General features: G+C 48.5%; 1 protein-coding gene across 9 annotated transcripts in view; it reads left to right on the top strand.

Moving 5' to 3' along the window:
- MPP4 (MAGUK p55 scaffold protein 4) overlaps positions 1-15,540 on the top strand; it is a 53,049-nt gene that overhangs the window by 36,254 nt on the left and 1,255 nt on the right. For all 9 annotated transcript variants that reach the window (XM_079978787.1, XM_079978786.1, XM_079978789.1 and 6 more), the window contains 5 exons: positions 2,217-2,387; positions 4,836-4,916; positions 5,716-5,809; positions 13,441-13,549; positions 14,401-14,535. In XM_079978787.1, the coding sequence (XP_079834913.1) occupies positions 2,217-2,387; positions 4,836-4,916; positions 5,716-5,809; positions 13,441-13,549; positions 14,401-14,535 (590 nt within the window). The remainder of the gene's footprint in view (positions 1-2,216; positions 2,388-4,835; positions 4,917-5,715; positions 5,810-13,440; positions 13,550-14,400; positions 14,536-15,540) is intronic.

Raw genomic sequence — 15,540 nt, 5'->3', positions numbered from 1 at the left:
AACCTTGCTAGCGTGAGAAATTAGTGCAATTGTGCGATAGTTGGAGCATTCTTTGGCACTGCCCTTCTTTGGGACTGGGATGTAGACTGATCTTCTCCAATTAAAACATCAGTCATTAAAAACTTCCCTAAACAGGGCTGCCTTCACATGTCTTCTAAATGTCAGATAGTTGTTTATTTCCTTGACATCTGATGGGAGGGCTTTCCACAGGGTGGGCGCCACTACCGAGAAGGCCCTCTGCCTGTTTCCCTGTAACCTCGCTTCTCACAGCGAGGGAACCGCCAGAAGGCCCTCGGCGCTGGACCTCAGGTTGAACGATGGGGGTGGAGACGCTCCTTCAGGTATACTGAAGGTATTCGTCCCTGCCAAGCCACCTCTCCAATAAGTTTATAGCTCTCGTGGTTCCCTCTGCGAATTTCCACCAACTTCAGAGGCTTTTGACTCCAAATTGCTTAGCTTTTATTATGGGCTAATCAGAAAGACCCACTAATTCCTATGAATTCATTCTAATCTAAACCATCCTGAGAATTGCATTAAATGTTGACATAGCTGTAGTTGGAAGTGGTTTACAAGTTTTACCACCTCAGTGCGAACTAGACCCACGGATATTGGCCATCAGATCTAAGAAGAACCCGTGTCTTCAGGGAGAGCATAGTTCTGAATATCAAATGTTGCGGGTCAGAGATGAAAAATTTGTAGCCCTCCCGATGTGGTTGGGGCTCCAGCTCTTACCCACCCCAGCCAAATGGCCAAATGGTCAGGAATGATGAGAGCCCAACAACATCTCCTCGCCCCTTCTGTAGAAAAAATAGGGACTAAGCATCACTTCCATGGCCAGCTCGTCAACTGTTCAGAGGCCTTTGGCTAGCTGCTGTTGGAATGGAGCAGCCATTGAGATGGACCACAGTCTATTCCAGCAAATGTTATTTTCACAGAAACTGCCATCAGCTTCCAAGGCTCGCCAAATGGCATGCAGGGAATTTACTGTATTTTTCCGCTCTATAGGACACAGTGGACAATAGGAGGGGGAGAACAGGAAAAAAAAATTCTTGTTCTCCCCCTCTAAATCAAGGTGCGTTCAAGGTGCATTCACCCAAAGCCTCCAAATCACAGCGGGAGTTCCCACTGCGCTCAGGAGGCTTCAGGCGGCTACCTTAGAAGCCTGGAGAGTGAGAGGGGTCGGTGCGCACTGACCCCTCTTACTCTCCAGGCTTCAGTGAAGGCAACCCGAAGCCTCTGGAGTGTGGCGGGAGTTCCCGCCGGGCTCCGGAGGCTACAGGTTCCTTTCGACCTGCTCTTTGGGGCTGGCGGGGGGAAGCGCTGCTTTCTGCCACTGCCAGCCCCAAAGAGCAGGTCAGGGAACAGCCCAAAGGCTGCCCTGCGGAGGCTTTGCGCAGCCATCCCCAAGCTAGAACAGCGAGACAGAGCGCTGCAAGCTGAAAAGACGCAGCAGGAACCTCATGCAACACGAGGTATGACTGTATTTAAGTAATTAAATAGGGAGCTTGTCACAAGCGATCTTCAAATATCTAAACATTGAAGATGGAGCAAACTTGCTTTCTTCTGCTCTGAAGGGTAGGGCTCGAACGAGTGGATGCTTTAGCCGAGATTACTCTTCCAACTCTACAATCCTATGAGTTGTAGAAATGTGGGGGGAGAGCAGCTCTGTCTTGGACTTGAGAGGCAAACACAATAATGGTCTATCTGTCTGCTAGGATGGGGAGTTTCAGGTTATGATGTGACGGGGTGGGGAGGCCATCTGAAGCGCCAAAAATACAGTGGTGCCCCGCAAGACGAACGCCTCGCAAGACGGAAAACCCGCTAGACGAAAGAGTTTTCCGTTTTTTGAGTCGTTCCGCAAGACGAATTTCCCTATGGGCTTGCTTCGCAAGACGAAAATGTCTTGCGAGTTCCTGCGGGTTTCCCCCCCCCCTTTTTCCCCCTTTTCCTAAGCCGCTAAGCCGCTTATCAGCTGATCCGCTGATAAGCCGCGTAAGAGCTGATCGGTAAAAGCCGCTAAACCGCTAATAGCGCTAATCCGCTAAGCTGTCAATGGGCTTGCTTCGCAAGACGAAAAAAACGCTATACGAAGAGCCTCACGGAACGGATTAATTTCGTCTTGCGAGGCCCCACTGTAATGCAGGCTGGCCCTGCTAACCGATCACGTGTGCCCATCACATTCCTTCTGTGACCAGTGCTCCGTTCTCCATTCTCAGCCGGTTTCCGGAGAAGTATGCGCCTGTGCCGCAGGAAATGCCATAACAGCCACCTGCCATGCTACACCCGGTGCCCCAGCGGCTGCTACAGTGCTGCAGCAGCACCTTATGAAGAGGTGGTGAGGTACCAGAGGCACCCTGGTGACCGAAACAGATTAATTGTGCTCGTAGGTGAGTTGCAACAAGTTGCCTACAACTTACCTAGTTACTGTTAGCATCGTCCTACTCTCGTGTAGGACCTTGGTAGAGACACATGCCCGACTGGCATGTTCTCTTCCACCTGGTCGGTCGTTCGGGAGCTTCAAAATCTTTCTTCTGCCCGAACATCACAGCAACTGATGCCAAAAGACATTAGCACGCTTAGGGATCCGCAGAGTATTTGCAGTTTGCGTAACAGAACTCAGTAGCACAGCATTTTGGCTAATCTACGTTTATTTACATATAATACACTCGGAGCATTCTGACTTAGCTCCTTCCTCTTTCTCAACAGACAGCAAAGAGAGAAAGAACAAAGGACAATAGTCCCACTTCACGGAACACAGTAATACCAAAACATCCTGTCTCCGTCACTTCCCACACTGTGGAATGAAAACATACACGTCATGTGATAGACAACAATCTCATGACTGCAGACACAGGGAATGAATCTCCAACATCCTCCCCCGATTCATGAACTGTGTTGTAGTCATCAGTGTAACTGCAACAACCATACAGATGTCATACACACAGTATACCCCTGTATCACCCGTTCCACTCTTGGAACTACCTGCAACTGGATTGGCCTTGGGCCTTTACCATCTTGCACTTCTGACTAGTCTTGGAGTCATAGCTCTCCTGACTATCAAGAAGTTTCATACCTGGCTTTGTTGGGACTCGAACCCTAGCTTTGTTCCTCTCTGAGGAATCGGTGTTGACACACACGGCCTTTGGCGTGGTTTCCCATCCTTTGAGGACAAACCCTGTACCCCTTTCAAGACTTTGGGGTCCAAGATCTGTGTCGAGCCACTAGCCACAGCTAAATCTGCAACAGCTGTGTTAGCAAACTCCTGCGCATACCTGGTGGTAGCTGCCTCAGATCTGCACATCAGGCGCACGCCCTTCACTGTATCCGTGGGACTCACCTCACCACGTAACTTCCCTTGAATTTGTACAGAGAAAGTACAGGCGTACTTTGGAGATATCGCAAGTTCAGTTCCAGACTGCAATAAAATGAATATTGCAATAAAGCAAGTCACTTTTTTTTTGTTTCCCAGTGCATGTAAAATTTATGTTTACAATATACTGTAGTCTTAAGGGACGCGGGTGGTGCTGTGGGTTAAACCACAGCCTAGGACTTGCTGATCAGAAGGTCGGCGGTTCGAATCCCGTTGCTCGGTCCCTGCTCCTGCCAACCTAGCAGTTCGAAAGCACGTCAAAGTGCAAGTAGATAAATAGGTACTGCTCCGGCGGGAAGGTAAACAGCATTTCCGTGCGCTGCTCTGGTTCGCCAGAAGCGGCTTAGTCATGCTGGCCACGTGACCCGGAAGCTGTACACTGGCTCCCTCGGCCAATAAAGCGAGATGAGCGCCGCAACCCCAGAGTCGGCCACGACTGGACCTAATGGTCAGGGGTCCCTTTACCTTTATACTGTAGTCTTATTAAGCCAGGCCCCCCTGGCTGTGGGGGGTGGGTTGGGATCCAGCTGTAGCCCTAGCCCTGTGGCCAGAAGAGGAGCATTGGAGCTTCCTTCTCCTTGGAGCAGCCAGGCTGCCTGCAACTGAACCCATGTCCTTGTAAGGAGCAATGTATATATGAAGCGCAATCATGCAAAGTGCAATAAAACGAGGTACACCTGTAATTCTTCGATTGGCATCTCTTCAGAAAGGCAGGTGCTCACTACCACCTCTGCAAATAAATCTGTTTTCCTACTCTTTATCTACCGTATTTTTCGCTCTATAGGGCGCACTTTTCCCCCTCCAGAAATTAAGGGGAAATGTGTGTCCGTCCTATGGAGCGAATGCAGGCTCCTTGGCTTCAGCGATAGCAACGCGAAGCCTCCGAAGCGCAGAGGGAGCGCTCCCCCCGCACTCTGGAGGCTTTGCGTTGCTTTTGCTGAAGCCGCCTGAAGCCCCCAGAGCCCAGCGGGAACGCCCGCTGGGCTCCGGGGGCTACGGGCAGCTATCCACAAGCCTTCGGAGCGCAGCAGGAGTTCTCGCTGCGCTCCAAAGGCTTGCGGATAGCCGCCTGAAGCCTGGAGAGCGAGAGGGGTCAGTGCACACTGATCCCTCTTGCTCTCCAGGCTTTGCTGGAGAGGCGCTGCACAGTTTTCCCTCTCTGCGCAGGGCCCCTTCAGCCAAGCAGGAGGAGGAATGGAAGGGGCTCCGTTTCTCCTGCCACTTCGCTGAAGGGGCGCTGAGCAGAGAGGGGGAGAATTTTTTCCACCTGTTCTCCCCCTCCTATGGTCCGGTGCATCCTATGGTCCAGTGCGTCCTATAGAGCGAAAAATACGGTAACTTTGAGGAATTGTGATGAGCATTACTGGTCATGTGAAACTACACTTCTTCTGTTACAAATAGGACACATTGTACTGGGGACATGATGCATTTATTGGGCACTTACCTGTTTCCTTTCTTGAAACAGGTCCTTCAGGCGTGGGAGTGAATGAGCTACGGCGGCGGCTTATTGGTATAAACCCTCATCACTTTCAAAGTGCCGTGCCACGTACGTGACATTTTTCATGTATCCTTAATTCTAGCAGTAGGAGGAGAGGGGAAGCTTTGCCAAAAGGTTTCATCCAAGTACAGTGGTACCTTGGTTCTCAAACTTAATCCGTTCCGGAAGCCTGTTCCAAAACCAAAGTGTTCCAAAATCAAGGCTCGCTTTCCCATAGAAGGTCATGCAAAACGGATTAATCCGTTCCAGACTTTTAAAAACAACCCTTAAAACAGCAATTTGACATGAATTTTACTAAATGAAAGCAATTATCAATTTACTGTACTATAAAATAGATAAAACAGTATTGTAGATGATAAAAATAAAAATTTAAGAAATTTCTTACCTGCACTGATGATAATCATTGTTTGGATGGGAGACTTTTATCCATTTCCGCAGTCACACAAACCATCAATCAATCAATCAATCAGTAGCTGAACTGGGATCCACACAGTCACAAAAACAAATTAACTGAAAAAGCCTCAAAACAAAAAACGCAAAATAAATAGCAAAAACAAAAGTACCAAATATCACCTCAGAACACTGCAATCGGAAATGGAAGACTCGAATTAAAATGGGGGGGGGGATTAGCAGCGCAACAGGAAAAACAGGGGGACTCAAAACAGAGCACGTTCGGCTTCTGAAAAAAAAAGTTCAAAACCCAGAACACCTACTTCTGGTTTTGCAGCCTTTGGGTTCCAAGTTGTTCGTGAACTAAGCTGTTCGAAAACCGAGGTACCACTGTAATTATTTATCAGGGAATTGACAGTTTTATGATAGCGTTGTCATTTTTATTCTTTTTAAACAGACACAACTCGTGCTCAAAAGAGCTATGAAGAGAATGGCCGAGAGTACCACTATGTGTTGAAGGAAACCTTTGAAAATATGGTATACGGTCACAGGTAATCCTTAGATTTACATTTCTTGCCCTTTCTCCATATGTTTCAAAATCATGTGGTCGAGCACCAGAACTAACAGTCAGTGGAGTGAAGTACAGTGGTACCTCAGGTTAAGAACTTAATTCATTCCGGATAATAATAATAATAATAATAAATTTTATTTATATCCCGCCCTCCCCAGCCGAAGCCGGGCTCAGGGCGGCTAACAACATTAAAACAGTGTGACATTATAAAACATTATAAAAATGAATTAAAATCAAAATTGATGGCAACCATAAACTAAAGCTTTGTAAAGATTGCCAGAGGAGGGGGTCAGGCTGCGCCCTGACCAAATGCCAGGCGGAACAGCTCTGTCTTGCAGGCCCTGCGGAAAGATGTCAAGTCCTGCAGGGCCCTTGTCTCTTGTGACAGAGCGTTCCACCAGGTTGGAGCCGCAGCCGAAAAAGCCCTGGCTCTAGTTGAGGCCAGCCTAACCTCTCTGAGGCCTGGGACCCTCAAGGTGTTTTTATTTGAAGATCGTAAGTTCCTCTGTGGGGCATACCAGGAGAGGCGGTCCCGTAGGTACGAGGGCCCTAGGCCGTATAGGGCTTTGAAGGTTAAAACCAGCACCTTAAACCTGATCCTGTACTCCACCGGGAGCCAGTGCAGCTGGTATAGCACCGGATGAATGTGATCTCTAAGCGAGGACCCCGTAAGGAGTCTCGCTGCGGCATTCTGCACCCGCTGGAGTTTCTGGGTCAGTCTCAAGGGCAGCCCCACGTAGAGCGAGTTACAATAATCCAGTCTGGAGGTGACCGTCGCGTGGATCACAGTGGCTAGGTCAGGGCGAGAGAGGTAAGGAGCCAACTGCTTAGCTTGGCGGAGATGAAAAAATGCCGCCTTTGTTGTAGCTGCAATCTGCGCCTCCATGGAGAGGGAGGTATCGAAGATTACACCCAAACTCTTAACGGACGGTGCTGGCACTAATTGCACCCCCGCAAGAGATGGGAGTTGCCCCCTCAGTCCCATGTCGTCCCGTCCCAGCCAGAGGACCTCTGTCTTCGAAGGATTTAACTTCAGCCGGCTCCCACGTAACCATCCAGCCACAGCCTCCAAGCATCTGATCAGTGTGTCTGGGGCCGAGTCCGGGTGGCTGTCCATCAACAAATAGAGTTGGGTGTCATCAGCATACTGATGGCAGCCCAGCCCAAAACTCCGGACAAGCTGGGCGAGGGGGCGCATAAAGATGTTAAAAAGCATCGGGGAGAGTATTGCACCCTGAGGCACACCACACACCAAGGAGTGGCGGGATGACAATTCCCCCCCAAGCGCCACCCTCTGTCCCCGACCAGAGAGAAACGAGCGCAGCCATTGAAGGACTGTGCCCTGGATCCCCACGTCGGCAAGGCGGTGGTCCAGGAGTTCGTGATCGACCATGTCGAAGGCTGCTGACAGGTCTAGAAAAATCAGCAAGCCCGACCCGCCTCGATCCAGCTGCCTGCGGAGATCATCTGTTAGGGCGACCAGAGCCGTCTCGGTCCCATGACCAGCGCGGAAGCCGGACTGGAATGGATCCAGAGCTGATGTTTCATCCAGAAACCTACCAAGCTGTTCAGCAACCGCTCTCTCAATCACCTTACCCAGGAATGGAAGATTCGAAACCGGGCGGTAATTGGATAGATCTAAGGGATCTAATGATGTTTTCTTTAAGAGCGGGCGCACCACTGCCTCCTTCAGTTCCCCTGGGAATGTCCCGGTGCCAAGGGACAGATTGATGATATCCCCCAGGGGGGCCCGCACCTCTTCTGGACACGCTCTAATCAGCCAGGACGGGCACGGGTCGAGAGGACAGGTGGTGGGCTTTCCAGCTCGGAGGAATCTGTCTACATCAGCTGGGGATATCCAGTCAAAGTGGTCCAATACTGAACCCGAGGACAGTCGAGGGGCCTCCAGTTCCTTTATTGTATCCAAATTGGCAGGGAGGTCATGGCGGAGCAACAAGACCTTCTCCGCAAAAAAGCTCGCAAATGCCTCACAGCTGTGTGTCAAATTGTTATTTAAATTTGGCTGTCCTTCGAGGGACGTTAAAGACCGAATTATACTAAATAATTGTGCCGGGCGAGAGCTAGCGGATGCAATGGAGGCCGAGAAGTAGGACTTTTTAGCGGCCTTCACTGCCATCTCATAGGTTTTCATAAAAACCCTATAAGATGTTCTTGAGGCTCCGTCACGGGTACCCCGCCATACTCGCTCTAGCCGTCTGAGGACCCGCTTCATTTTCCGGAGCTCCTCGGTAAACCAGGGAGCCCGGTTTCTGCGGGGTCGCAGAGGGCGCTTAGGTGCGATCTCATTGATGGCTGCCAGGAGCTGGGTATTCCAGGCCTCAACATGCTCAGTCAATGAGTCGCCAGGGGGAGAAAGGTCCCGCAAGGCTTGACGGAATCTATCAGGGTCCATCAGCCTCTGCGGGCGAGCCCAAATTGGCTCGCCACCCAAGCAGGGTGGGGGTGGAACGTCAATCCTGGCTTTCAGAGCATAGTGATCAGACCATGGCACCTTCATCGAAGGAAACATGATCACATCTATACCGACGCCAAAGATCAAATCCAGCGTGTGGCCTGCTTGATGTGTGGGGCCCGAAACAAACTGGGAGAGCCCTAGTGTCGCCATGGAAGACACCAGGTCCAGAGCCTGTGAGGAGGGAGTGGCATCAGCATGGATGTTGAAGTCCCCCAATACCAATAGGTTAGGGAACTCCAAGGCCCAGCCGGCCACCGCCTCCAGCAGGCCTGACAGGGTGGCTGCTGGTGCGCTAGGTGGCCGGTACACCAGCCAGACAGCCAAGCTCACCTCGGAGCCCCACACTAGGCCAACACATTCAATGCCGGGGATCGATGGCGATGGTAGAGCCCTGAAAGAACAATCTTCCCGGATTAATAATGCCACCCCTCCCCCCCGGCCCACAGTCCGCGACTGGTGAAGGACGGAGAAACCCGGGGGCGCCATCTCTCGTAGGGTAACAGTATCCCCTTCGCGCACCCAGGTCTCAGTCACACATGCCAGGTCAACCCCCTGCGAGGTGAAGAAATCTCGCAGGGTGGCGGTTTTGTTGCCTATAGACCTGGCATTGCACAACACCAGTGACGGAGGTGAGTAATCCTTGCTCACCCTACCCTCGTCTCTCGGGATGGGGCGCAGATTGGAAGGGGTACGAGCATATCCGTATCTCGATCCCCTTCGCCTATGACATCTGCCCCCACCGTTCTTAACCTGAAGCACCACTTTAGCTAATGGGGCCTCCTGCTCATGCCACGCCGCCGGAGCATGATTTCTGTTCTCATCCTGAAGCAAAGTTCTTAATATTTTAATGTTTCAATATTTTAATGTATTTAATTTTGTTTTTAAGTTGTATTTGTCAAGTTGTGAGTTGACATAGCAGACGACACAGCGATTTCTCCAAAGCAGCTCTTTATTTTGTAAGCTGGAACAGAACTAAATTGAGGAGCTCAGTCAGCCTGCTTATATAGAGCTCCAGAACAATGTAACTGTTGCCATTTTCTAAAACTATCCAATCACTGAATGTCACTTTTCAATCCTTCATTTGCATACAAAACTATCCAATCACTGAACGTCACTTTTCGATCCTTCATTTGCATAACTATCTACAGTATCCCCCTGCTGGCCCAGGGTGAGAACTTCAGTACATAACAGTATTCATTCAACTTCTTTTTATTATTGCTTGTTAGCCGCCCTGAGCCCGGCCTTGGCTGGGGAGGGCTGGGTATAAATAATCATCATCATCATTATCATTATCATTATCATTATCATTATCATTATCATTATTAACCCGAGGTACTATTTCTGGGTTAGCGGAGTCTGTAACCTGAAGTGTATGAAACCCGAGGTACCACTGTACCGAGCTCTGAGAAAGACTTCCTATTTGACACAGAAGAGCTGTGCTATACATGTGTATAATTTCCATCTTGGCTGCGCAACTGCTTGCTGTTGCGAACATGTGTGCCGGAGGAGATGCATGCCTTCAAACATGCAGTGGTCATGCCAAAGTGGCTATCTATCAAGGGCTGCAATGAAACTGGGACAGTGTGTGAAAGACGCTTTGCTAAGCAATTGCTGCTGGTTTCAAAGCACCTTATCATTCTCTGCCATATGTTCCATCTGGAACATAGGGAACTGCCTTACAACAAGGCAGACCTCAGGCTTTTTTTCAGCCAGAACACACCGGAACAGCTCTTGTGCACCTCTTAGGTGGTCCCCGGAAGAGGGGGGGGGGGGGGAGAGACCTGACCAGCCTCAGCAAAGCCCCAGTGCTCCTCTGGCTCATAAGCAGACCCTCCCTGGAGCCCAAAGTGGACATCCTCTATGGGTACAGGTGGCCTTTGCTAAGGTTCTTCAGCCACCCAGCTAACAGCTGACATGCGGGAAAGCTGAGCCTCAGCTGAGCAGCCTCAACAATCATCTGATCCTCTTTGGGCTCTGGGGTGGGTCATAGAATCATAGAATCATAGAATCCTAGAGTTGGAAGAGACCACAAGGGCCATCGAGTCCAACCCCCTGCCAAGCAGGAAACACCATCAGAGCACTCCTGACACATGGTTGTCAAGCCTCTGCTTAAAGACCTCCAAAGAAGGAGACTCCACCACACTCCTTGGCAGCAAATTCCACTGTTGAACAGCTCTTACTGTCAGGAAGTTCTTCCTAATGTTTAGGTGGAATCTTCTTTCTTGTAGTTTGGAACCATTGCTCCGTGTCCGCTTCTCTGGAGCAGCAGAAAACAACCTTTCTCCCTCCTCTATGTGACATTCTTTTATATATTTGAACATGGCTATCATATCACCCCTTAACCTCCTTTTCTCCAGGCTAAACATGCCCAGCTCTCTTAGCCGTTCCTCATAAGGCATCGCTTCCAGGCCTTTGACCATTTTGGTTGCCCTCCTCTGGACACGTTCCAGTTTGTCAGTGTCCTTCTTGAACTGTGGTGGCCAGAACTGGACACAGTACTCCAGGTGAGGTCTGACCAGAGCAGAATACAGTGGCACTATTACTTCCCTTGATCTAGATGCTATACTCCTATTGATGCAGCCCAGAATTGCATTGGCTTTTTTAGCTGCCGCATCACACTTCTGGGGTCTTCTGGGGCAAGTGTGTTCCGGCACCTTTTTGTCAACAAAAAAAGCATTGGGCAGTTCCTTAGTTCACAAGTGCAGTACTGTCTACACCATGAGTAGGCAAACTAAGGCCCAGGGGCCAGATCCAGCCCAATCACCTTCTAAATCCAGCCCGCTGACGGTCTGGGAATCAGCGTGTTTTTACATGAGTAGAAAGTGTCCTTTTATTTAAAATGCATCTCTGGGCTATTTGTGGGGCGTAGTGGCGGTTTTTTTCCAAAATATAGTCCAGCCCCCCACAAGGTCTGAGGGACAGTGGACCGGCCCCCTGCTGAAAAAGTTTGCTGACCCCTGGTCTACACTGACTAGCAGCTGTTGGCTGAGATCACTGTTATGTTTCTCAAACCAGTAACAACTGCCAGTTCTTAGTTTTGCCGCTCATTACCATAGCTCTTATTGGGGCTGTTAATTTGGTTGGATGAGCATAATAAAAATATATTTCTACTTCTTGTGCTAGTTAAATATTATCCATGTATTTTATTCACCTCTTCTGAACAAAATCAGCACCAAGTGGTATGTGAGGTCCGTGAGAGCAGGTACAGACCCCTCAAAGACTAATAAATATGAGTAGATTGCCATCTATCCTGCTTCAACACAAAATTGGAGTTCATATATGGCTGAAGTGCAGGAATTATGGTACAGTGGTACCTCGGGTTAAGTACTCAATTCGTTCCGGAGGTCCGTTCTTAACCTGAAACTGTTGTTAACCTGAAGCACCACTTTAGCTAATGGGGCCTCCTGCTGCTGCTGCGCCGCCGGAGCACAATTCCTGTTCTCATCCTGAAGCAAAGTTCTTAACCCAAGGTATTTCTGGGTTAGCGGAGTCTGTAACCTGAAGTGTATGTAACCCGAGGTACCACTGTACTTCTTTACAAATACTTCTCAAGCTCTCCAGGGCCAAACTTGGCACAAGAGGACATTAACAAGTCTTAAAGCAGCGTTTCCCAAACTTGAGTCTCTAGCTGTTTTTGGACTACAACACCCATCATCCCTAGCTAGCAGGACCCTGTGGTCAGGGATGATGGGATCTGTAGCCCCAAAGCAGCTGAGGACCCAAGTTTGGGAAACAGTGCAGTGTGAGGTAAGATGCAGGAGAGCCTCTCCAGATGTTCCTTTTATTTGAACTTGAAATATACACAGAGTTGCATAGTGATTTCATGCTCTTTATTGCAGCTCATAAAACAGTGAGTGAATCCGCTGCCCCCAAAACCTCAGGCTTTATATACATTATTTACACAATGAGTCCCATCTGATTGGCTGATTCTGCTTCCCTCCTGGGGTCTGATTGGGCTGCTCCTGCAGGCCAATCAGGTTGTTGCATTCTCGGATCCTACCTGCTTATTGTTCTAGGATCCAAGCTTAGTACATAACAGAGTTCATGATAATTTCCAGTCTGCGCATTTCCAATAGCTTTCTGCTGATATCCTCTGACTTTTTATAGCACAAATGTTCCAGAGGGACGGGGCGGGGGGAGGAGATTGTCCAGCTATTATCGTGCTACAGTGCAAAAGTTACCCTCCAGTCAGCCGCAGTGCAGCAATACTAGAGAAGCGATGCAGAACACAACAACAACAACAACAACAACAACAATAATAATAATAATAAATTTAAACCCCGCCCTCCCCAGCCAAGGCTGGGCTCAGGGCAGCTAACAAGCAATAATAAAAACAAGTTGAATGAATACAACTTAAAAACAAGATTAAAATACAACATTAAAATATTGAAACATTAAAATATTAAAATGCAGCCTCATCACAGGAGGAGAAAGGAAAAAGAAAAAAGAAAGAGGGGGAGGGAATCAAATTGGCTCCAAGCCAAAGGCCAGGTTGAACAACTCTGTCTTACAGGCGCTGCGGAAAGAAATCAGATCCTGCAGGGCCCTGGTCTCATGAGGCAGAGCGTTCCACCAGACCGGAGCCAGTGTTGAAAAGGCCCTGGCTCTGGTTGAAGCTAATCTAACTTCCTTAGGGCCCGGGACCACTAGGGTGTTGCTATTTATGGACCTTAAGGTCCTCTGTGGGGCGTACCGGGAGAGGCGGTCCCGTAGGTACGAGGGTCCTAGGCCATGAAGGGCTTTAAAGGTCAAAAGCAGCACCTTAAACCTGACCCTGTACTCCACCAGGAGCCAGTGCAGCTGGAAAAGCACTGGGTGAATATGCTGCCATGGCAGAGACCCCGTGAGGAGCCTCGCTGCAGCATTCTGCACCCGCTGGAGTTTCTGGGACAGAATGACGTGAGAATGTGCCGCCGCCAGTGCACTATTGCGGCATCGGCGACATGTTGCAGAATACAGCAGCAAAAAGCAAAACACAAGTTCTGGTGGGACCCCGGAAGGAAATGTTTTTGCTACCCTCTCCAACACATTTTGTTCACCTGAAGCACAGGGTGTGAAGGTTATAAATACCTTTGCTTGAAGGAGGCCGCTCTCACCTTGCCCGTCCCCTCCTCCCTTGTTGATCACATTTGCAGAATGATGGAGTATGGAGAGTACAAGGGGAATCTCTACGGCACGAGCATTGATGCCGTACGTGCAGTGCTTGATGAAGGGAAGATCTGTATAGTGGACTTGGAGCCTCAGGTGAGTTATGGAGAAAATAATGTTACCGTCTACAGGTCATGTGCAAAGCTCTTTGGTTCCGTATTTGGAGACTAGGGAGAATCTGAAATGAAATTTGAAACAAAGGTCGTCGGGAGCACAAATAAAATACAAATATGACAAGGCTAGGGGTGAATAATATCCATGTATATAATATATATAATATATATAATGTTAGGGATGCGGGTGGCACTGTGGGTTAAACCACAGAGCCTAGGACTTGCCAATCAGAAGGTCGGCGGTTCAAATCCCTGCGAGGGGTGAGCTCCCGTTGCTCGGTCCCAGCTCCTGCCCACCTAGCAGTTTGAAAGCACATCAACGTGGAAGTAGATAAATAGGTACCACTCCGGCAGGAAGGTAAACAGCGTTTCCGTGCGCTGCTCTGGTTCGCCAGAAGCGGATTAGTCATGCTGGCCACATGACCCGGAAGCTGTACGCCGGCTCCCTTGGCCAATAAAGCGAGATGAGCACTGCAACCTGGACTTAACGGTCAGGGGTCCCTTTACCTTTACCTTTTTTTAAATCATGATTTAATTCTGTTTGTAAATTAATATGGCATTGCTACCGAAGGATACCTGGACTACGAATGGTCAGTAATACTATTTTTTTGTCGCTGGCTTTCTTTAATGACTGTAAACCACAGAGAGGATAGATCCAGTCCTGTTGAAGTCAGTGCAAATGCATATTTGAATTGTAGCCTCTGTCTTTTAAATATACAGTTATTTTTAATCAGAATAAAACCTGAAAAAGATAAATGCATTTTTCTTGTCTGAATGCAATGCATCAAGTTGAAATGGCCGTGGGGTTTTTTGTATTGTATTTTTCTCTTGCAGAGTATTCCACTGGCTCGTACTCATGAACTAAAGCCCTACATTATATTTATTAAGCCATCAAGCTTGAGCTGTATGAAGCAGTCCCGGAAAAATGCTCGGATGATCACAGACTACTATGTGAATATGAAATTTAAGGTGAGAGAAGGAGAGGAGAGAGGTGGGGATGGATTGGTGTGATATAGTGTGAAATCCAACCACCTCCTTGATATGCCTTTGTATGCAAAATATCTTCAAATCCATGCTGCGAGGAAGATAATCATTTCAATTTTATGGATGATATTGTGGGGGGGGGGGGTGACTCTGAAATAGTGAAATCCCTAAAATTACCCTGACAATTAAGCTTGAAGTCAGATCTGAAGTCAATTAATCCAAGTCCACTGTTACACACATTAGTACTCTTTAATTTTTTAAAAGCCTCATATTTATCACATCACACATTTTTAAAAAACCTCTTTGGGTCAACATTGTGGGAGTAAAAGAATTCTGACATTTAGAGGTTTATGTTTTATTGTGTTTTGAATATTTAGTTGGGAGCTACCCAGAGTGGCTGAGAAAACCCAGTCAGATGGGTGGATGATGATGATGATGATGATGATGATGATGATAATAATAATAATAATAATAATAATAATAATTTAATAGTTTTATTTGGCCTCTTTAAATATGGTTATTCCTCCCTCTTTGTAGCCTACCCAGCAGGAGAACCTTGATTTCTGTGTCTCCCTTCTCCAATATTCAGTTCTTCCTTTTTTTTTCTTGAGTCTAGTTCAAATACAACAGCAGGGAGAGTGTTTAGGATAGAGTCTAAACCACAGAGTCTAGGACTTTCTCATCAGATGGTCGGTGGTTCGAATTACCGTGACGATGTGAGCTCCCGTTGCTCGGTCCCTGCTCCTGCCAACCTATCAGTTCGAAAGCACGTCAAAGTGCAAGTAGATAAATAGGTACCGCTCCAGCGGGAAGGTAAACGGTGTTTCCGTGCGCTGCTCTGGTTCACCAGAAGCTGCTTAGTCATGCTGGCCACATGACCCGGAATCTGTACGCCGGCTTCCTCGGCCAGTAAAGCGAGATGAGCGCCGCAACCCTAGAGTCTGTCATGACTGTACCTAACGGTCAGGGGTCCCTTTACCTTTACCTTTA

This window comes from Podarcis cretensis (assembly GCF_951804945.1).
Source record: "Podarcis cretensis genome assembly, chromosome: 1".
NCBI lineage: Eukaryota > Metazoa > Chordata > Lepidosauria > Squamata > Lacertidae > Podarcis > Podarcis cretensis.
This window is presented reverse-complemented; position numbering and strand designations above follow the sequence as displayed.